At 42.7% G+C, this 24129-nt stretch overlaps 1 protein-coding gene across 7 annotated transcripts in view; it reads left to right on the plus strand.

Annotated features, from left to right (window-relative positions):
* LOC147149086 (uncharacterized) overlaps positions 1-24129 on the plus strand; it is an 82113-nt gene that overhangs the window by 20927 nt on the left and 37057 nt on the right. For 5 of the 7 annotated variants that reach the window (XR_015086614.1, XR_015086615.1, XR_015086616.1 and 2 more), the window contains exons 2-4: positions 9136-9217; positions 13956-14076; positions 15609-15862. Coding sequence is in view for 2 of the 7 variants with exons in the window: in XM_086029217.1 (XP_085885343.1) it covers positions 9171-9217; positions 13956-14076; positions 15609-15862 (422 nt within the window). In the remaining 5 variants the exon portion in view is untranslated. Of the gene's footprint in view, positions 1-3940; positions 4054-8434; positions 8616-9135; positions 9218-13955; positions 14077-15608; positions 15863-24129 lie in introns of those variants that run through there. The other 2 variants (XR_015086618.1, XR_015086617.1) reach the window with 2 other exon arrangements.

A 24129-nucleotide genomic window follows, 5' to 3' on the forward strand; every position in this document is an offset into this window, starting at 1 on the left:
GCGGTTGGGGGGGGGCTGTTTTAGTGAAGTTGAAAAGTGATGGCCGCAGACACGGATCGCATGCACCCTCCTGCGATCAAAGGCTCCATTCGGGGATGACTCCAGCGCATGTGAGGTGACGCCAGACGGCTTCAAAAGATGAAAAAGAAAAAAAAAACATCAGCATGTGGCGCACGGCCAATCACACAGGAGAGGTGAAGCCAGGGCGTCAAGATGACTGAGATGGGTGGGAAAAAACCCAACAATAATTATGATGGGAATGTCATTTTCATGTTCTTGTGAATGTAGCCGCTAATGTTGTAGTGAAACGAACGTGATTTACTTTGAATGTTTTTCTGTCCCCCGACTGCAGTTAAGCACCAGTTTGAGACGCTTAATGGCCGTCACACTGCCGTCAGAATTCACGGCAAATTTCTCTCAGCACTGTTCTTTGAGAGAGCAACGGGAGGCCTACTATTTATCAGTGTCCTTGTATGACACCAGTTCAGTTAAGGTTTTATGTCACTGTCTAAAACAAATTAACAACTGGATGAAACAACATTTTCCTTCAACCGAACCAAAACAAAACGGAGATGATTGTTTTGGGCAACGGAGAAAAGAGGATTGCTTTTAGTAAACATTTGGAGTCACTATCTTTAAAAGCCAAAGACCAAGTACAAAAGCTTGGGGTGCCGATTGATTCGGCTCAGAGTTTCTTTTATCAAATAGATCTCTAAAACCAACTACAAACATATCCAGACCGAAGGAGAAACTTAACCATGCTTTTATCGCCAGTCGACTTGATTATTGTAACGGTCTTCAGACTAGATTCCCTCAAAAGAGCATCAAACAGCTGTAGATCATTCAGAAGGCTGGAGCTCGGGTTCTGGCCAGAACAAATAGATGAGAACATATTACTCCAGCCCTAAAGATTTTACACTTGCTTCCAATCAGCTGCAGATGTAATAGATTTAAAAATTCTGCTCCTGGTCTATAAATCACAAAATGGTTTAGGTCCTGATTACGTTCAAAAATAGGTAATGGAATATAAACCCAGTAGGGCTCTGAGGTCTGCAAACTCGATTCAGAGTTCAAAGCAAACACGGTGACGCAGCATTTGGATGTTATACCGCGCACAAATGGAATAAGCTGCCAACAGAATTGAAGTCGGCCCCAAATCTGCTTGTAAATGCTTTTATTAGTGTGAAACGCATTGAGTTAAGTTTTGCATGAAATGTGCTGTATATAAATAAATAAATAGATATAAATAATCTTTTTCCCGTACCGACGACAAGTTGTTCAAAGGCTTCAAGCGTAAGACTGTAATGCTTGTATGGCTATGTGTGAATCACTCCTGCACCGTTACCAAAGTGCCCTTCAGCTCTTGGAAAACTTGCGGTTCAGCGACAAATCCATCTTTAATCTCTCTGGTCGGTCAAACCGACGCAACCGTCGTATTTGGGGAAAATCAAACCAGCAGAAATTCTTGAGCTTGTACGAGACACCCGTAAGCCGGTGGTTGAGTGCGCCGTGTCACTGGGCCCATTGGACCGTTTTTCTTCCGCGATGCATCCGGCAACACGACCACAGGCACTTTTGACACGCTTTTGATGACACTTGTCAAAGTGGCGCTGGAGAACGTCTTGCCAGGCTGCAATTTTTCAACGCTGCTCTAATGCCAATTGGAGAGGCACGGGCAAGGGAATGCTAAACCTAAACTGGTAATTGCTGACGGCTTCATGTGATGATATCCGAAAAGAAGTGGGGAAAACTTTATTAACCGTGACAGAAACTGAAGCTCGTTCGCTCGAGGCGATTTGCCCAGCCGCTGAGGTCCATATACACCTCAGCCAGGAAGTACGGTCGCCCTTATACTGTATGTCAAAACGTGTTTGGCGAAGCACCACATGTGCCGCGTTTTATGTCTTTCATGAACTAAAAGGCTCCACCCGAAAACCGGTTGTGATTATATTTCCAAGTAAAAGTCGAATTAACGTTGCGGGCGCGGCGGCACCCCTTGCAAGTTGCCATTCTGGATCGTCCCTGCGGCTTGAGAAGGCTCATCCCTAAATCTTCAAGTGAGATTGCGTTCGCATCTGTTTTTCCTTTGTGTAGGCTTTGTAGGCTAAACGAACGCGGCGAAATGCATTGAAAAGGGAAAAATGGATGAGCTCATCCTCCCCCTTGGGTGTCAGATCATTGCGCGATTCCGGTTAAGGACGTTTGATTGATGGCAAGGCTTGATGAACGGGTGAGTTTGGCAGTGAATGACAGAGAGACGAGTCACACACACGCGCACGGATGCGTGCGGAAGGGTGGGAAAAAAAAATAAAAATTGCTTCCTGGGAGATCACATGCAGAGAAATAATGAATCACTGCCGCCTCTCGATCGTTGATTCTGGCACGGGCGGACGACCTGGAGTCGCGCTGGATCACTTCGGACTTTGGGATTTTGAGTGCTGCGTTAAACACACGTGCAGATACGCACTCGGGGAGATTGCTAATTAGACGCGTCAGTACACATCTGCCTTAAATAAGGAACTGACTTCATCCGAAACACGCGATAATCTGACTCGACATCATAAAATCACACAATGCCGGTGAACAATTTAGAAGAAGCGAATAGAGTTGATAAAGAAAATGCGTTTGAATTCACAATGTCCCGAGGATGCTATGAACTCAAACGCAATCTGTTTACATGGGCCATCTTGAATTTAGTTTGGATTTGGAAAAAAAATTCTGGAAGTATAAGAATTGATCAAACGTTCGACCTTCACAAAGTTATTATCAATCATTATCAATTTAAAGACTTGAGTACCTATTAAGCATGGCCATGTTAATTCAGTGAAAAAATGCATATTCATGAATACAGTGCTAAACGTTTTTGGGGGGAAACCAGTCGTAAAAACAAGATGGAAACATCCACCATCATTCGGCTGCATTAATGCAAACTATTTTTTTCGTCATTTTTTGTCAGGAAAGAAATTTGAAATTTAAATTCAGCTTTTTTAGCCCAAATTCAGGGAAGCAAGGTGGACGTGTGTGTTAGCATGCGGAATGGGACCCGGCAACCCCACCAAAAAATTCCCTGAATTATTTTAAAATATTGGGAAAAAATGGAAACAAAATCTGACTGCATATGCTGAGGAACCTTGGATTACTAATGATGGCAGCAAAGAACGAGTTATTTGCGGACCGATCAATTACATCATTGATCGATCTGAACTGTGAAAAGTCTCGTGTGAAATGTTTAGTTGGGTTCCCGTCGAGTAGTTTAGCAAAACATAACGGCTAGCCTGTTAGTAGGCTTTTTCAGCTTCTAAAGAACACGTCTTGTCCGATCAATCCGAGCAACAGAAAAGTCAATTCATTAGCCAGTCCCTTAATGATCATCTTAACTATTATCTAATTGAACCCATGTCCATTTTTGAAACAACTAACCTGTTGAAATCAAATGTGAATTACGGCCGGCATTCTGTCTCCTTTGGTGGCAATTTCCCTCACAAAACATCTTTTTGACTGAATTCAAACTAATGCAGAGAGAAGATAAAATCATTCAAGCCATTTACTCTTTTTTTCCTTGGTCAAATGATAAGCATTGGTTTGTTCACTAAGAAAATTCTTGAGCTTCTGCTACGCGCGATCACGTGTGATGTCATGGTGAAAATTTCAACAGTCAATGGATTTGATTGTTCCATTCAGTCAACCTTCTGGATCATTTCCTTTAGAGATGGCACATTAAAAAAAACAAAAAACTATTTTTACCCAACCAAACGGTCACAGCAAACAAACAGATGTAAACTAGCACAGCATGATGCTAAATGCATAGTCAAGGTCACTTTGGGCCACATTACTAAAGTATCAGTTATGCAGCAGCAGGACAAAAACGAGCAGGTTGCGGCGTTATGTAAGTTCAATGACAGTGGACGCCGATGCCAGAGCACGTCGGCGATTTAATTGCTGATTTGTGGTGCAAACAAACGGCGAAAACTTCCAAGAAATGAAGTCTTTCATCTTTATGAAATAGCGGTGCCCGAACAAGGACACGGTGGCCTCGTTACCTCCTCCAAGGAGGTTTGTGTATGTATGTTTTTTTTTTACTTTGTGAACTTAATTGATTTCCAAGACACTTTGAGGAACTTTGCATGGATCTTAATCATCTATGCTTCTCTTGTAGTGTAAACAAACATCCTCTTACGCAAGTAATCTGTTGTTTAAGGATGAAAAGGATCATTTCAAAAACATTTTCAGACCCTCTTTTCCCCTAACATGTGAAAAAAATATGAATCTATTCCTGGGATTGAATGGCTGGACTGCGAAAAAACATAAATATGTCTTTGGGATTGAATGAGTTAAAATACATTGAATAACAAAACAGAAAATCACAAATTTGTATGTTTTTCCGAGTTGGAAAGACTGTCCTAAAAAGCTAGGTGGATGGTCGCATGTTGACAACACGCTTATGTCATTTACATGCAGGGCACAGGCGGTCGAGGCAAGCTAGCTTGATGCTATGCCGCACCAGCTAGCAAGCGATGAGCTGCGGCTGGCTACGACTGTAGCTAAACACGCTGCGGACTTGCTCCTACATCAGTTATCAGAAAGCTAAACTTCTGACAACTATTGTTCTCACGAAGGAATGACATGGAATATGAGAAGATGGGGGGAGGCATGCTAATTGTTAAAGTAACCTAAGATTGAATTGTAATCCTTAAATGAATGAAATGCTTGGGTGACTTTTCACAGAGGTCTGGCTACAAATGCGTTAAAGTGGAGCGTATCATATTTTGAACAGCAAAATAGCTTTCAATTTATAATAATGATAATAGTAAATCTTTATATGACAGGGACAATGCAGTCAAACATAGATACAAATTTGCAGCTGATTTGATTCATGTAGAGGTTATAGCTGATGCTAGTTCTCAACTGCTGTCCCCAGTTGGGCTCTTTCACAACATTGCAGAACAGTATAGGACATAAATTATACATATTTAATAAGTTTTTGGAGAGGATTTTTTTTACAAAATAATGTTACGCACATAGCGAAAACGGAGCAGCAATGAATAATGCTACATTACGACTTACGTCACCCGGGAGGAGTGACCTTGATGAAGTATATTGAATATTTAAAATATCACTGTTATTTATTTGTTTTCAAAATTACATTTCGGTAGATCTTTTTTTTTTCTCATCAATTTAGCTTTTGCTAAACGACCATGCTGTCCATCCAGAACTGAAATGCGTATTTGTGCTTGAAATTGAAAATTTCTCAACCTGAAAATAGTTTTCTCCTATTCTCAATGTGAAAATAAGAAATAAAAATGCTGACTATTCGTTATCTGGCATATTTTTTTAATTTTTAATAAAACCAGTTCTTCCGGATTAATGAGCAAAAACGTTGCTCGCAGATTAAGTCACTGCTGATTAGCAAAACTGCTCATTTGAGCCTTGAAATAGTATCCTAAAATATATCACAGACTCCCTTTCGTCTGTGGCATTAATAAAACAGAAAATAGTAAAAACAAGATGGGGGAGCATGGTGCCTAATCCGCAGACATGTACAGTTTGTAAACGCCACTTGTGTGCATGTGGTGACAGAGTCCATTATGTTGAGTTTAACCCTGGTTTTGCTTCACTTCAAGTGGGGGTAATTAATGCCTCACTAAGTGCATCGGAGCTTTTTATTGAGCCATGGCTAAGTGGAACCCTCCTCCCTTCTCTTTTTTTTTTTTTTTTTTCTTTTTACAGAAGTATATATGTGCTTCTTTAGGGTGGGTGGCGGTGGGTATTGGCCCGACAACACAAGTCGAGTGACAGTGATGAATGAAGCTTTTTGCACGCACTGATCCCCTCGCATCGCATCATCGCGGGCCAAGGAGGCGGACAGAAGGTGTTTTTTTGTTTTTTTTTTCTTTCTTTTCGCTGGGAGGTGATGAAGCGGAAAGAGGCGCGCACACCGCGGTACGGTTCGAGTGACCTCTCGTGTTCCTGCACACTCTAACATGTTTGCTGTTGCGTTCACGTTAACGCTAAGTCCTCACTGCATGACAGGCCCTCTTGTCATTGCACTTGTGTTTTTTCCGTCTCGCCCCTGTGTAAACACAACTTTGCTGCCAGACTGGAAATAGTTAAGCACACACATAACCTTCAGCACACATGTCCCCGCTCCCATCTAATGACTTTCCACCTCCAGGGTGCTTGGATGGAGCATTTCATTTCAGGAGCTGCTGGTGATAGACAGATGGGGGCTATTTGTATTAGGCAATGTACAGTTCCTGAATCTTCTGGGTTAGTGATTCAAGTCCTAAGGGAAAAAATACAGACTCAAATGATTTGGGTTTATTGGTTCAGATAGAAACAAATATTATGCAGTGAAAATACAGTCCTAAATTGGTTTACTGACTCCGTAGGGCCCGACCAATTCATCGGACGATATTATCTCTTTTAAAATCGGCCATTTTTTTTTATTTATTTATTTTTTTTACATGCTAACATATTACAACACAAGACAAAGATAATGACATGAAAAAAACAGGCCATTTTTGTCAATTTTTCTCTGCGTTGTAAAATTAAACAACAAATTAAAACCGTCAAATATTCTACCTGTAACAAATATCTTTATTGTTGTAAGCAGATCAAAATAGGAGCTATTTTATTCATTATGTATTTTTTTTAAATTTGGGGCCAATTAATCAGCTGTTTTATTCTGCCAAATATCAGAATGGGCATGAGCCTCAAAAAATAGAAAAAAAATCCATATCGGTGAGGAACTAGTTGGCAAACTCACATTTGATTTGGTTTATGGGTTCTTTGACTTTAATAAACAGAATCACCGGAAACACTGCAAGCTCAGCTCGTTAGCCGAAAACGCCAAATTTGATTCGATTCCGTTGCATCATTGACATGTACTAGGACCAGGATGATTCAATTTTATCGGCTCACTGACCCATGTTGGCGGACTCGCAGAAAACTGAGCAGAGTCAAATGTTATGAAAACCTTTATCAGACTCACAATAGGGGAAATTTGATAAACTTGAGGACATCCCTGGATGGGCTCAAACCACCAACCCAACAGCAGAACCAATCGCGCCACATATTATTTGCCTGTAAGTGCCCTGTGACTTTCTTGCTACCAGTCCGGGGTGTACCTTGGCCCTTTCTCAAAGTACGACAGCTGGTATAGGCTCCGGCTCAGCCACATCCTTAGAAAATGGATGGATGGCTGGATGAGTTTTCCTCCTGCTTTTTCAGTCAATTAAAGTGTAATCTTAAATGTTTCCATTAGCTAAGCCCCACAATTCGCTTTGGGGTGGGGGGACCCTTCTGGCAGGCATCTTGGCATTCAAGGTGTAGGAGGCTGATGAATGCACACTCAGGCCTGCAGTAATAGACCTAAAGTGCTCCTTTCATCTGGCCCAGGAGGAGAGCAGGAATGCAAATGTGTTATTATTACTGGCGTGTTGTGTATTTGCCAGCTGAGCTTTTTGTGTTAAGCGTGAGGCAGAAGAATTACAATGGTGCCAGATCACTGTCATTATAATGTTCTGGTAGTCATCATCATCATCATCATCACGTAGAGGTGGCTACTCTCGTGCACTCTGCCCAGTGAGTGATTCACCTGATGTTTGTGTGGCAGTGCAAATATCCTAATTATGAAGCTATTTAAAGCATGTATGTTTAATTGTGTGAGCGTGCGTGTGTGTGCGTGTGTGATTTGGCGAGAAGTGTGACAAAATGAGTCAGGAGGTTGAGATTGTCAAATTGCACTTTGCTCAAATGTTTACCAGCAGTCAAGCAGACAGGTGTTTGAGGCATTATCATTTCTATCATTCTACCACTGACTAAAAGCTGATCACTAGTCCATGTTACCAGTATAGAGTAGTAGTTTTCACAATATCAAGATAACCTTAGTTAGTCCCTCAAGGGCTAAATATCATTATCTTCATCGTTAAAAAAAAGTATTTCTTTTTTCTTTTTTTTTTTTTACAGAAATGAAACTGTACCATTACCAGAATAAAGTCTGGATTCAACCAAAATAATGATGTAATATTGTGAGAATAAAGTCACATCATTAGAGAAAAATTTCTGATTTTTTTTTTCTGAGAACATGAGAAGAATGAAGTCAAAATTTCACCACATCAACATCTCAGTATTCCCAGAAAAAAAATATTGGAAGACACAATACTGTGTGAAAAGTCTATTACAACAAGTATTAATGTTACAAGAAAAATATTGGATTTTTACAGGAGTGAAGTTTCCATATAACAAGAATAAAGTAGACGTTAGAGGCAAAGTCTGATATTAGAGGCAAGTGTAAGACTATGACTTTAATAACGTAACACTGCGGCTGTTTTCTCACCGTTTGACTTTGTGTATCTTTTCAGTGAGTCTCTAAGACTCCTTCCTGACTATCCATCCATGCATGCATCCATCCATCCATCAATAACCTGACTGACATGGTTTAGCCAAGGGCTAGCATCCATCACGCTAAGGCACACGCATATGCAGGCCCGGGCTGCCAACAAGGCCTCCCAGCCTTCCCAAACATTCTGCTCGGACGCCGCTCCCGTTCCAGCTGCTGAAGATGGATCTCGGTGTCATTGACTGACGACAATAACGAGAAGCCAAGGCACCATGTGTGATGTTTATCACTGGAGAAATGCTGGTTGAGTTCCACTTACATAACTTTAAATGTCCTTTTGCTCACAAATGCGCAGATAACGTAGCGGTAGAGAGAGGACTTTCTGAATTTTATTTGTGAGCAAAAGGACATTTAAAGTTATGTTTGGACAGCAATGGCAAACTAGCAATAGCGCAGCGCAGCCCCCGGCTAATGTTAGCAGCTAGCTAGCCACCGACCACCTAGCCCCTGTATGCGGTGTTAGCGTTTTTGTTTTATTGCTGTCATGTTACACACTCGTGTACATTGATGTTAATTACATGTGACATTCTTCAGGCTGTTCCGATGTTTATAGAACATTTTAAACTAGTCTGAGAGGAGATAAAAACAACAAACAACTGCTTGAGTGATTTATTTGTTCTATTTACATGTTCACAGCCTGTGGTTCACTCATTTTTCATTTGTTACTAACATTGCCTGTTTAGTTCATAAAAGTTTTATGGTGAACACTGACCCATCTTTTGCCTTTTTTGCAGGTCAGAAAACCCATGAGCAGAGGAACGGGAACGCGATGCTGATAATAACTGGCCTACTTGGGAATTGGGTGCACCTCTCAAGGTCAGCTGGACTTCACGTTTGTTCTAGGTCGTGTGTCTGCATTCAAGTGTGTTTGCACCTTTTTCCACATCACACTTATTAGTGACCTGGTTAGGAAGCAAACTGGTGACAAGTTTAAATATAAAGTGCAGCAGAGAGTAAGAGGCAGTGCTACAAAGAAAAAAAAAAAAAAAAAAGTCCCAATTCAATTATGGTAAGTGGCCTAGACTCAAAAGTAGAGCGGGTCTGTTTCAAATTGGGCCTGTTTCAGCTCACAAAACACCCGTTTTATCCCGCCAAATGTAACATGAGCTCAACAGCGTAGTCTCGCCGAGATAAAGACTTCTTTCACAGACAAAAGGCAGCCGTCAACATTTACTGTTTGGACCTCAACACGCAAACGGTGCGGCAGAGATGGCAAATGAACCACCAACTGCCAAGCGATGTCGCTCTGAGCTCGTGTCGCTGTCCCGGCTTGTTCAGCCTCACTGCAGCGCACCAAATGCCGGACAATTTGGACGCAGCTTTTTACAAACAAAGGATTTTTTTTTTTTCTTCTTTGTTCTGTATTTATGTTTTTTTTATGGATCATGACAAGACAGATAAAAACCAAGATAAATAAATACACCAAGCCTTTTTTGTGCTGGAGCATACCAAGTTTTATTAGTCTGCGTGTGGTGACCTAACCATGCCCTCTCTGAAGCTCAAAAACAAAACCAAAATAAATTTTTTATATCTTTATTATTTACTTAATCTCATCCAGAACAGGCCATTTTCAATCCAGATGTGCTCATGACAAAGGATGTCTTTACTGTGTAGGTCATGACCAATTTCTGCTAGCCAGCTGAAGTGCGGGTTGTTCAAGGGCAACCGTGTCCAAAGTCCGGCCTGGGGGCCGAATGCGGCCCGTATTCAAATTTCTACCAGCCTGTAGCCTCTGGCGTAAAATTAATGACTGCCAGTAGTGTTGACTACAGTACAAAATACACATTTACAAAAAAAAAAATCTGTGTTATATTTTACCACCATAACAGCAGACCTGTGGCTGCCCTCTTGGGTGCTTTCGGAAATACTCTCCGAGCGCGCTCTGCCTCTCCGAATACACCAAGTCGTGTTAGGTGTCAATGAACAACTTTCTGCATGACCTTCGTGTGGCCCTTTCCAGCCCATTTCTAAAATAGAGGCTGTAGTGAAGAAAAAGAAATTTGACAGAGCCGTTGCTTCCAGTACAAGTGGAAATTGGCTTTTTTTTTTTCACTGAAATACAAAACAACTGTTTCTGCCGAGTTCACTAAGAGACCGCGGCTGTTTACAAGAAATTCAGTATCAAGAGTCACTGCCAGACAAATCATGCAAACTATGACAAGGTGACTGGTAACGAAACGTGAAAAATGTAAGCGACTTGAAGCTAAATGGCGGCCCACACACATTTTCACCTCACCAAATCTGTCCCTCTTTGCAAAACGTTTGGACGCCGCTGTCCAAGGGCCTCTGCTTGCGGGAGCGGTTGATTGACTACATGGCGCACCGCTGTACTGTTGTGTGCTTTTTTTTTTTTTTTTTTTTGCCTCTCAAACCCTGCAATCACTTATGAGTTGCAGTCTGTGTTCGTGGGAAACAACGTGGCTGTTACAAGAGCTTAGAGCAGACTTTTGAAGTAACACTATGAATAATATAAACGGATATAATCACCCATGTCAGAAGCAGAATAAAAATCTCTTTAAAAAAGAAAAAAAAAATCATTAACGTTTTTTTTTTAAACTGTTGGGGATAGAATAGAAATATATATATATATATATATATATATATATATATATATATATATATATGAGAGAGAGAAAAATGTTTCCATAAGGAAGAAACAGAAAAGACAAAATTGTTAAAGGGAAGTGAAGTCAACATTTTCTTTTCAATATGTTCTATGCGCCCCGACTAGTCTAAACATGGCATTCTGTTTGATATTGCGGTTGTGGAATATAATATGACTAAAGCAGAAAAATCCTCTTGCTTTTATCCATCTCAGTGGGCGTCCATTTTGCCACTTGCCGTCGAGTGAAAATGACATCACAGTGGCTAACAGCTCAGGTAACGACCGTCACGTTCGCAAGCTGAAATCATTGTTTGGTGAAAAAATAGTTTATGTTAAAAAAGAAAATCTTTGAAAAATGTTTTAAAATTTGTCCAAAAAGTAGGTTTTTTTCCGTGAACAACACAAAGTTCAGAATAAATATTTTTTTATAAGACCATATACACCGCGTTCCAAATTACGCAATTTATGTTTTTCTCAGATTTTTTTAAAAGCATAAAGCATAATTTTCAAGTCATCAACTGTTAGAGAATTTGGGTTAGGGTTGTTTGGAAACAAGCCTCCCAACGATAACAGTATATTTTTTTCAAAAATAAAAAATGTAAATTTTGTTCAAATGCATGAACATTATGCTGAGTGCCAGTAACATAGAGTCTTTATAAAAAACCGAGAGAACATATCATTTGCATAATAATTTGGAACACAGTGTACATGAAACAAGTCCAGCCTCTGTTCTGGGGAGTGGTTCAGTCCCATACCGACACACAAGGGCTTTGCGGCAAAGCCAGCGCCGACGCAGTGTTATCACCCCGGTGACCTTCCTGACCTCTCCAGCGACTATTTTTCAAAATAAGAGGCTAGCAACAAAACTAGAGACTTTTTGTGGTGTTACTGGAGTCTTCTGAAGATTATGAGACTCGCCCTGGTGCAGCAGATGTTCACCCCTCAGAGTTCAGACTGCAAACGAATGGTGCTTGCGCAAGGCCACCAGTGCCTGATGCCAAATCATGGTCGTTGGAAAAAATAAAATCAGTCATAACGCGCAGATACGTATTTTTCATTTTTTGAATTCTGCTATCTGAAACCTTTTGAGTGAGTTTTTTGTGTAATGAAATGATCCCATTTGATTAAGTATAACTAAATTATTTAAGTGGGCACCACTTAAAAGGATAGCTTCACCCAAAGCTTACGTATTGCTACATTCGATCGATATTTAACAGCGAGTGACCGCAGGTAAATTACTGTGCAAAATGAGATCAAGACCGCTAGAGTTTGTGTGACCCGCATTGCCAACCATTATGCACTTTGACAGGTCCAAATGAGCGCACCGCTCCTCTAATGTGGAACAGGGATGGAGGGGGGTTGTCTCGGGTACTTCAAATGTTTCAAATTCAGCAAAACAGGGACCCACACGCCCACCCTTTACCAACGCCACGCTGCAGCCTCGAGAGAATTGTGAAAATAAATCCATCCACTTGGACCTCAGGAAAAGCGGGGGGGGGGGGGGGTGAAATGGCCCTTTCTCACCAGCCCGCAAGACAAAGTGAAGCAGTTTGCATCCTTATGATGTACCCTGAAGTTGGAAAACACCAAAGGTTTTACAATTTACAAATGCATCAAAATTTGGGTAAAGGGAAGAATGTGCCTCAAAGATACATTTTTGGACTTCATCATATGTGATATTTTACAACTCACTGGACGTCATTTCACAGGCTGGTGTAGGCCCGTTTGGCTTTTGGTGACACTTTGTCTCCAAGGACGATGGTGGTAAGGGAGGAATTCAGCAGGCTCAGGTTCTAAGTCAAAAAGTACTTCTGTCTAGCGTGTTTAGTGCTGTTACATGTTTTATGTTGGTAGGTTTCGGGTATGTCGTGCAGTTTTCTATCAACAAAGAACTTTGATATAAATCGTTCCTGACCATTCTGGTGCATTTGAGCTCATCTATTTGCTGGAAAGAGAGAAGATGTAGACTCGCCTTGTTAGCTTTTCCTGCTAGATGCTAGCTAGCTAGCTAGCTGCCTTTTGCTTGTGATCGAAAGGCACTGTGTTATACGAATGTGTTAACATTTTACATTATAGTACATTCGTGGTTTGTTTCATTTTATACTTCAGTGGAAGTGGGTACACACATACCAACAATTGGGCCAAATTTGCGCTTTCTCCCTTCCTACCGATGAAAGCTATTCTCTGAAGCGGGAGTGCTCAAGTCCGGTCCACCAGAGCCTCTATCATGCCAGTTTCCCTCCTCCAACACACCTGATTTTCAATCTCGCACTCGACAAATGCTCCACATATTTTTAAAAAACTAAACCAAAACTAATACTAAAACTAATAAAAGCTAAATTAACTAAATCATTCCTGCCACTCAAAAAACAACAAATAAAATCTAACAAACACACTCTAAAAACTAATTAAAAATACCAGAATTAAAAAAAAACAAGTCAAAACTAAATAAAAACTAACTATAATGAAAAGCCCCAAACTATTATAATCCTGGTGTGTTGTGTTTTGTGTTGGTTAACTTGAGTACATGCACTACACACTATGAGAGCAGTAGCCCTACACTTTAAAAATAATTTTAGCTGTTTCAAAATCAGTATATGTGTGCCTCAATTTACTGTATATAAAAATAAGATGTCATGTTTATGACCCCTCATTTTTGCTTTTAACAATGTCACGTAAAACAATTCCTGGAAACTTAACACCGATTTTATGATGAGGCGGGCAGGGGGTCGGCTATAGCGTTGTGCGTGTGTTATACATGTGCTGATCATCCCCCTGCAGTGTGTGTGTGTGTGTGATTTTTTTAAATTTTATTTTATTTTATTTTTTATGAGACAAGGATCCTTAGAAAAGTAAAATGTAATGTGTGTGTGTAAACTGATAGAACCCCATGTCTGTTTTCATCATTTCCCCCTCTCGTCTCCCTCCTCCCCTCCCCCTTGCTGTCAGTCTGCCCACTAGGCCAGCTCTTCTGGATAGCCGCCACGAGGAGGACGCTCGCTCTGGTTCCACTGACGAACGAGAAGAAAAAGCCCGAAGACGGCAGCTTGTGAGCAGACACTCGCAGGAGGTCAGTGGAAGGCGTTAAATACTTCATGCAGCCAGCCGACCGGATCTCAATCGGTTTATTGTCTTATAAAGAGTCGTGTAATCAGTTGGAATGAAGATGCAAACATAAGATAGGTGGAAAAATGCAAACCGTTTGCCAAGTTTGGACTTTTGGAGGACGCTCAAGTCATTTCTTCTGTCGAAACATGTTTGTTTTTAATATACCCGCGCAGGCAAAATTCTTGGTACCCTCCCGTTTAAAAAACAAAAACACTGGCAGCACATCAGATAAGTGGTTAGCACATCTGCCTTCCAGTTCTGAGGTTAATACGTATATTTGGTTGACACTATTTTCCGTGACTTCTGATTTATAACTGAAGTTGTTGTTGAAAACACGAATGATAACATCACGAAATGCTGATACGTTTCTCTTATTTTTATAGTCATAACGGCCCTCTGAGGGAAACCGTAACATGGGTTTGACACCCCTGATTTCGATTTTTTTTGTTTTGTTTTGTTTGATTGACAGCTCATAAGAGTTCAATTTAAGTGCTGCAGGAGACATTTCCTAAAGATTTTATTAATATTAACCAAAATCACTTCACAGGTTCTGCCGTTGTACTGCCAAAAACGGTGCTTTTAGGTTTTTCTTTTGTGTCAGTTAATCACTTGATGCACTTTTAGTGTCACCAGAAATTGAAGAAAACATTAAACATGAATCTCACGTCGGCTCCATCAAACGAATAACTTTGCTCCAACTTCTTGCGCGTAAGCGCGTTGTGCCCGCTCGCGGTTTTGCTTTTCAATGTGTCTATCGATGTACGGTGCAAAATTCTCATTTTGCCTCGCAAACTGCGATGTGCAACCGCTTATTTCCATCCTTGACCTATATTTGTGCATCTAACTGGGTACCCATAAACATACATTTTGTTGCAAAAAACCATGTGATACAAGACCAAATTTTTAATTGGGCTGCTTTATCTGCAACATTCACCTCCAATTCAAATTTCCAAGCCTAGCAACTAGTTAGCGATGGTAGTTGCAGAATAGTTGCAGAATCCCAAACACGGGGGGCCTCAGATGCAGGCTGCTGGGACGAAGGAGGAAGAAAATGTCAACTCCCCTAAGGAAAGGCCAGAAATCCCGACGCTTAGAACTGTGAGGCGGGCTTGTCAACCACTAAGGCACCATGCTGCCTCTGTTATTTTCAATGGGGGGAATAGTTTCATAAATCAAACAATGATTATGGACCTCAAGTGCTCACAGGTCACGTGTCACTCATGTCTGCGGAAGCCATAAAAACAGTCAAGTCCTTCCGTTCGTCCATCACGTTCCTCTGTTGTAGAAAGAACCTACCAGGACGAATCCGGTTACTGAAGATTTATGAGCTACACCCCGCTCGTTACACGCAGGAGCCCCCTGTCAAGTCTTCTGTCAGCCCTCGACTTTCTTTTAGTCGCCACTGTCAACTTCCTTTTGCCGCGTCTATCTCCTCCCAGACTCGTCTCCTCTCATATCTCTTTCACCGTCTCTCCCCGCAAACATTTCTGCCAGACTTCCTGGCCAGCTGTTTTTCTGCAGACAAGGCGTCTCCTCTCGGGTGTAGCGGAGGTCGAGCAGCGCGCCTGCGGCGACGGGATTCTTCTCGACACCTCCCCGTATGCTGTCTTCACAGCCGCCTTCACCCTTGGAGTGACCCGGACGCCGCCGCCGCGTAACGCCGCCTCGGACGTGGAGCCACCCACGTGCAGTCGGCGCCGGATGGATGCTAACACGCCGGCCGGATACTTTTACACCTACCAGTTAAGGTGCTCCGCCCAAACAGAAAAATCATGCAGACACCAGAAACCCAAACCAGTGGGTTGGAGTTTAAGCAGATAGTCAAAAACACATGGGTAGAACCTCTGAAACATGTTGTCTCCAGTACTCATTTTATTTGGAATCCCAACCCTGGCTTGAAACACAAATTTCGTAACCTTAACTGTTTGCAACCCTAAGCCTAAATTGAAGGCCTGATTCGCAACTTTAACCCCGGTTTGAACCCGGCGTGAACAAGACACAACACTGGGACGACATTCTACATCCATCTCGTCTGCAGTTCAACTCAGTTGGCTAAGTTAAACTCACACGCTATGGGCCATTTTTCAAATATGATACCCTCTAATAATTCACTATTTCCTTGGTCGCCATTGCTGGGAAATAATGACCTTCCCTGTTTACTTAGCTGCGTTCCAGTTTTTTTTCCCCTCCCCAAAATTCCGGGGTAATTGTCGAGGCAGGTCAAACACGACATTCCTGTCGGCTTCAACAAAGGAAGCAAAAACAAAAATGGCAAAGAGCTATGACTTTGTTATGATCAGCATTGGGAGCAACACGTTATAAAAGTATCGGAACAGCAGTGACAATTTGGGACGTACCCTTCAGGCTTTAAACCATCATCAAAATCTTAACACTACCTTGACACATAGGTGGAACAATGAGGGAGGGGTTAGCGAATCCGTCTCACAAATCGGAGGTTGGAAGTTCGAATCCGGACTCCTATGTGTGGTTTGCATGTCATCCTCAGGGTCGCGTGGGTTTTATGCAGGTACGGCGGCTTCCTCCCGCACTGCAACGACACGCATGTTAGTTTTGTTTTTCTGTTCCAAAAAAACGATCCGATCTGTGACCCAAATCCATGATCCGATCCGAACCGTGAGTTCGTTGAGCCGTTGCACCGCTACTTCACATCCGAATTAAAAAAACCCTAATGCGAGATTAAAACCCTCATTTGAAACCCTACCCTGTTTCTTCTGCGTTGCCCGCCATAGCGAATGAATGGAGATGACAGTGTTTACTTTCCACTTCCTATGCGGCCTCTGCCGACATGTGAGGAGGGGTTGGAACAGCCGCTCAATGCCGTCACCGCGACCTAATGAGGTGGTTTGAGCTGCAGCGGCGAGCTCTTCAGCCCTACTCTGTAATTCCGCATCCGCGGCTCCTCTGGCCAGCCTGCGTCACGAGTGCGTTGGTCCGTATTCGCCATGTCGCCCACAACGCCGCCAAACATGTCGAGCGGCCGCCGCTACGAGGCGCGGCGTTCCAAGGGAGCATCAATCAACGGCGAGAGAGCGTTTTTTTTTTGCAAATTGGGGACTCGAGAAAGCGGTTTCGCGCGGATGAGTCAGGCGTTCCGTAACGATACCGTCGGTACATTTTCCCGCGTACGCAACAACAGGCATGGATGGGCCTCCTCTTTTGTTCTTGCGTTGATGTTCTTGGCAACCCACAGATAGAACTACCCTAACGTTCGAACACTGTGCCCGTGCCACGCTCCGCTAATGATAGGCTAGCTTTCCAGAGAGCTTCGCCAGCACCGGCAGCACTCGGGTGCAGCGAGGGCAAATGTGTAGGACCACGTTGGATAGCAGCTTTTCATTTCAAAGTTGGAGCATCTTGTGTAAAAGAGATGCTCCAACATCTCTTCTTATAGCCTGGAATTAGTTTCAAGTCTGACCCCAAAGCAGGAGCAGAGCCTTGTTGTAATCAATAAACAGTCTTAGAAAAAAAAACCACAAGTAAGAAAACTGTTAAACACAAAGCGCCAAAAAATGGGGAGCAGAAAGTACTACCAAATGGGTTGGAAAAAACAAACAAACTAACGGAAAACTAAGGCACCACAACAAAAGGAGAAGACAAGAGAAACTGGTGGCGGAACCAAGGTCGGTTGCCTGAAGGACACCAAAACCTACGTGAGTAGGGACAAAAAGTGAAAAGTATCCAACAGGGAGTAGTCCGAAAAACATCACCGGAGTGAGACAGGATTGCGAGAAATAATTTGAGATTATAACCTGGAACTTTTTGTCTCTGATGCACAAGTGCTATCCACATGCGACACCACGCACTTTGGAACTTTTTTATGTAACAAATCTCATCTGTATCCAAGTGTCCTGGAATGACACTCGTAAATTCTCTACATCCCACTGAAAACGTTTATCTTGGTGTGGGAATCAGTTGAAAGTAAATCCGCAGTAGATCCACAAGATTGACATTTTGGCCGAGGATTCCTAATCCCAGCCTTTGCCCTGTCGTCACCGACCCCGTCGACGGATAAGAGGTAAGGGAGCTTCCACGTGAAAAGCTGCATAAAGTCTTCTTGACTTTGTTTTGTATGGACAGTAAAACTCCACAGCATATGTCGACCCCCCCCCCCCCACACACACACTTGGTTTTTATGCTTCCCCGGAGACGACTAAAACGTAAGCGAATCTCCACCTCGAGATGCGATGCAGGAGAGGGGCAAGGGTGTAGGATAATTTCATGCACATCGTCCATCATTTCCTCCGGGAGAAGCTGGAATTTGCGCACGTGTGTGTAAGGCTTTCTGAAGGCAAGGTATGCATTGACTGCAGTTTTTTTTTTTTTTTTTTTTGTTCTCTGGGATTTACGACCCTCCTTACACGCTTTCTCAGCATCCAGCGGGCCGGATCTGTTTCTGCCCCGCGGGCGTCGACTTCTACGTTTCCTCAGCAAGAAAAAAAAAAAAGGTGAAGAGAGGAATGGAGGAATGTGTCTTTTTATCAAGACTGATGCCGCGTGAAAATTTCAAAGCGGCAACACGATTCCTTGAACACAAAGAGAAGCGAGGCGAACATGGCTTCCAGGCACCGCCTGCGTTTGCCAAAAAGAAGACTTTGGGAGATGACAGGCGAAAGATGTTGATTAAATCCTATCTGGCCATGTCTTTAAGATCTCACTTTACCGTGAAAAACCATCAGTGCAAGCCCGGGCATGCCTTTGTATTGTGGGATGGAGAGAATAGGTGTGGTTGTGGACATACCAGACATTCCAAGCCAGGCAATAAAGCCCAATGTAAAGGGGTGGCGATGGGGAGGGGTGGTGAAAGAGGGGATGCGTTGACTGATACCTGGGCAGCTGCTGGGCAAGAAAATGGGACGGCAAAAGGTTCGGCCAGATTCGAGAGGTGCTGACGGCGGCCAAAAAGTTTGGAAAAGATTAAGCGGACTTTGCCCCATTTTGCAGTCAAGCCAACACAAAGTAGGTTAAGCTCCGATTCGAAAAAATAGACAAGTTTGCCCTAAAAAAAAGTGGAGGGTATTACTCTTGTGGGCAGCACAACTGATCCAATGAGATGAACGTGTCCAAGTGGATAGAATATTATTTCGGTCAAATGGTACTGGTTTTCGCGCCAGCACCTAGCCGCGCGGGTAAGATATCGCCGCGTTTGTTTGGGTGTGGAAAGCTTTGCAATGGGCCGGGCTCAGCCGCTGGCCAAACAAAGCCGCGACAGATCCAACGCAGATAGCGAGAAAGTAGGTTTCAAGGAATTGTAACAAAAAGCGCTTTCAAATTCTCCCAACAGAGTGATGACTGCGTATTACATGTCGACACAGCGAGCCACTTTTTCACACGGTATCGCGGTGAAGCCGAATTATCCCAAATGTGCGGTTGCAGTGTTTACCAGGTATTCAGGGTGAGTCCGGAGTGACCACATTATGTTTCAAACCACACGTTCAAGCAAAGATATTCTGTTTTTTTTTCCCCTCCCTTTTTAAAACAGTTCTCGGGTGTCTCAATAACATGTCCGTGACATGCTTTTGTCCGCTACCTCAAGTATCAAAGTCTCATGCAAATGAGCCATCCCTAATCCCACCCAAACAAACTGCTGAGCTAATGTCAAGTCCGGCTTTCATTACAAGGTTACATTTATGTTTTTGTTTTCATGAAACTGACTGTGGGTTGTGTGCGATAAAGTGAGCTCCCGGTCAACTCCGCTGTAATTTACGTGAAGTTAAGCTAAGCGTTGCTGGTGATTTAGCAGCATGATACACGCACACACGGACAGCAAAAGTAGGCCTCACTTCAGTTAGCATTTCAAGCTAACAATAGCATATTATCAGCATATATCACTTCATGGATAATACAACAAGTACATTGATAACCTTGAGGTGCTGAACTGACTGCATCGACTGAACGGTGGGGGGAGGGGGGAGAGTATAAACAAAAAATGTGTATGGACTTGTATGCCAGTTCAGTGCCAGCAGATCTCACACAAAGCGGCAGTTTGTGCTAACGTTTGGCAAAGACGACTGCACCAGGTGTGCACATAAGCCTCACAAAACCATGTGTTGTTACTTTTTTCTTTTTTTAAGCAAACAAAAGAGCTTTACAGGTGCTGGAAGGTTTTTTTTTTTTGCAGCGGCATTTCACACAACGAGGCCAGCTGTTTCCCCTTGGTTCCAGCGTTTGGCAATCTTTATTTGGCAATCTCCTCAGCCATTGCATTTTTGGAGGATATATTTGGAGCTAGCAATATATAAACCAGCCAGTGGCTGGTCGGGTCAACAAAATGAGATATGATACAGTGCAACGGTGTCAACATTGATACTGTATATCGCTCTCTGATAATATTCACAATTGAAATGAATAAATCTAATATGATGTGTCCAGTATGGATGATACAATCGGTATTTCCATTTGTTGGAAGAAATTGTTTCTACAATAAGCACTGGGTAACACTTAAACCAAGTGCTCCAAGAGAATGAATCCAAATTGTATCCTAGTTTTCTTTGGTTTGACTTTTATTGTGTCCAGGGTGCGTGCAGGAGGAAGCGAGGTGCGCCAACTGAGCCAAGATCTTGAAGCCCAAAAATTTTGCACAAGGCTGCTTTCAATTTTATTGATAGAGTTATATAGCAAACTTCGGTTGTGCACGAAGGGCTTTTTCCTTGTTCTCCTTCCCAGTTGTCACACTCTGTTGGCTGAATGTGAGCCTCCACATTTAATAACAGATCAGAAGCCTAAGTGTAATATTGCAGTATCCGTGGCAACACTTGAGACATTTTATGACATCTGGATTGCCTTTAAAGCAAAAGAAAAAAAAAGAAAGTATTTTCAAAAGACATCAGTCGGGGCTACTGTGTGATGGCCTGAAAACTATACCCTGGTATGCTAAGCTAAACGGCAAGTGGGAAGGGCCCAAACTTAATGCGGCCTTAGCAGTTGCAGCCCACCATCAATGAGACCCCAGGGGGTACATATGATTTATAATCCTTACATTTTGTGTGCAGAACACAGGTTAGAGTTTTGCTTGGATCTTGTTCACAATGACTGTGTTTGTAACAGTACTTGAGATCTCACCACGGGCCAAAAGTGAGTTTTTTTCAACCAGTTTTTCCCCATAAGTACCTAAAAGCTAACCAGTCAATCAATTACATCAAGAGAACTATGGGCTGAATCAATAGACTGTTACTGAATCAATAGACTGAAATTGCCTCCATCATAGAGTGAGAGCCAGTTATGTCCGACTATTATGGCGCTTTGATAAAGTTTACTTGTATATTTCTTACTCTAACGTCATCAAGCAGCAAATAGTAGTCCTGATTTCTGACACCCAATGCCAGATAAATGATTCCAAATATACTGGAAACATTAGGATGTGTGTTACATAAGTCAAATGTTTTCAGTGTTATTTTTAGCAACACTTGATCCAAAATGAGCCTCGCAATCTAATGGAACACTTCCTGTTGTTGGAACATTAGCTGGCTGGAGGCCCGCGCAGCACTGTCTCATACCATTAGCACTCATTTTGATGCTTTGCAATTAATAAAAGCAGGTACTACCCGATACAAATTCTAGTATCTGATAGTCAGCCAGGTGTTCCATAAATTCATATAGGTGACATAAACCACAGCTGTTGGCTCATCAATGTCACGTCATTGAACCATTTGAAACAAACATCTAGAAATTAGATAAATGCCAACATATAGATTTGATAAAATGCTAACAGTTAGTATGCTAACTTATAGCAAGATAGCATAATTAATTTTTATTTTTATTTTTTTTTAAATGACAAAATATTAATGGTCAGCTAATTTCCATCTGTTAAAACTGCCCCATTACATTTTTGCATCCTACCGAGCAGCCGTGTACGATTTTAAAAATGTTAATGAGTCTGGATAAAATGCTAGCCTGCTAACAGTTGGTATGCTAACATACAGCAAGATGTTACAAGTGTGTTAACTCAAGATGCTCAATCTCCTCCTTACTCAAACCATTTGTCTTCATCCATTGTTTTGGTTTGCTAGCATGATGCGTTCAACGCGACTTTTCATCCTGCGGCACCTTTGACGCCATTTCCTCCGTATTTATGCTTTTGCTTCCCGTGCGGTCATCAGGGGCGTCCGCGTTTCTGTAGTTTGACAGACTTCCAGGTATGTCCTTCTAAAAAAAAAAAATTGGGGCTTTTTCTTTCCCCCCGGATGGCCATAATGTAAGCCAGATTGTGAGAACATGGTGGTGGGGAGAGGAGGAAGGTGGTGTGTGTGTGTGTGTGTGTGTGTAAGGGGGGTGGTGGGGGGGGGGGGGAATATAGATCTCATGATTACCAACAATTGACCAATTCATTTGAGACCTCCTCTGACATGCCATGTGTGCAGCTGCATTCGAGACTGCGGTTATTGTGTGCGTCTGTGTTTGCATGTGTGTGTTTAGGCTCAATCACTCCCACAATAATAAATCAAACCAGGGCCGGTAGCCTTTAGATCACGTCGGACCCTGGGCTTTTTTGGAGAACGGATTTGCCCTCGACATGAGCGCTGATTGAGCCACCGAGAGTGCTGTTTGGATTAGAATGATCTGATACGTTACGCAGGCGCGGCGCCGGCACTCAAGTGCGTGTTTATGAGCGACAGCCGCGCTTAAAAAGACATTTCGGTGGTACCTTGGAGTACGGCACCTTTAAGCCCGGCTGAGTTACGGCAAGCTTGTGCAAGCGGTGAAGTCTAAAAAAGCAACAAAGGTAACATGATGAGTAGTTTAAGCTGGGGGCCTTTGTAGCTTTAGCCCCAGATAGCTTTGGACAGGCCGCCGTAAAATGTGAAATAGGGAGGCGTAACGGGGGACTTTAGTGTCTTGAAACGAAGCACCGACGTACAAAGGGATTCCACAAATGCCAGCAGACACGGAGAGAGCGCCCACGGCCAGGTAGCTCTCCAAAACATCCTCCTTGCTTATCACACACATGTGCACAGCTGGCATGCAGCTGCTGCTCGCACCTATGCATTCTCCAAAGAACAAAAGGCTTTTTTTTTTTCTTTTTGGTTTCTGGCATTTCAAAAATGTTTACACGAGCAGAAAAGATCCGTTTTTCCCATCGCCTCTGGACCCCTGTGTTTTTGCGTTAGCCATTACATTTCAGACTTTTGTGCTTGTACAATGCCCTGCGATTGGCTGGCAACCGATTCAGGTTGTACCCCGCCCACTGCCCATGCACAGTATTTACGAAGACGTAATTGCATCTTCACAACTGTAGGGGAGAGCCTAAAAGTTCCTCGCTTCTACTTTAATTGAGGCAACCACAAACAGCTCTGGATTTGTTTTCCGAACATTCGCCGTGACATTCAATCAATCTTTTATAAGGCCCCAAACTGCTGATGTTCATGCCGGTAAACACGTTGGCGTTATATAAGCATACCTCCGTTTTCATGCGCACTAAAAATTAGGCACACTTCCCCGTTGCATCATCGCGGTCAGCACGGTAATAAGGCATCCCCTCCCACTGCCACCTGTGGAAAGTACAGTTTGGCATTCCTCTGACCGAGGTGTGCCTGCGCGGGTACTTTTGTTTTTACTGTAGTTTCCATTCAAATGATGGTGACTTCACACGGGCGGCTCATTAGTATGCGCATTCGAAAATAGCTCTGTAATTTGTGCAACACATGCTGTGGCTCTCCTGTAATTTATTTGTCATGTGCAGCGCAAGGCTAAGGAGAGGTGGGTTGGAGTGGGCATAAAAGTGAAGTTCCACTTTGATCATAATTATGCTTTTAGCCATTTTTAAACCTCACCATGGGGACATTCTCAACAAAAATGTTTCTGAGATCACACTTTGTTAATGTTCTGCAATTAACAATGATAAGTGGCTTAGGTAAAACTATGACGTTCAATATATGGTCTAGAAAAAGGGCGATATACTCCAAGTACACTCGGTTTACCATTTATTATGTGGTGACAGTTCCATTACCTGCCTCATGGGTGCAGCAATGGGGGGGGGGGGACATTTGATAATTGAACA

The sequence above is a fragment of the Filicampus tigris genome, chromosome 4 (genome assembly GCF_054856515.1).
Source record: "Filicampus tigris isolate MCC_2025a chromosome 4, RoL_Ftig_1.0, whole genome shotgun sequence".
NCBI classification, from domain to species: domain Eukaryota; kingdom Metazoa; phylum Chordata; class Actinopteri; order Syngnathiformes; family Syngnathidae; genus Filicampus; species Filicampus tigris.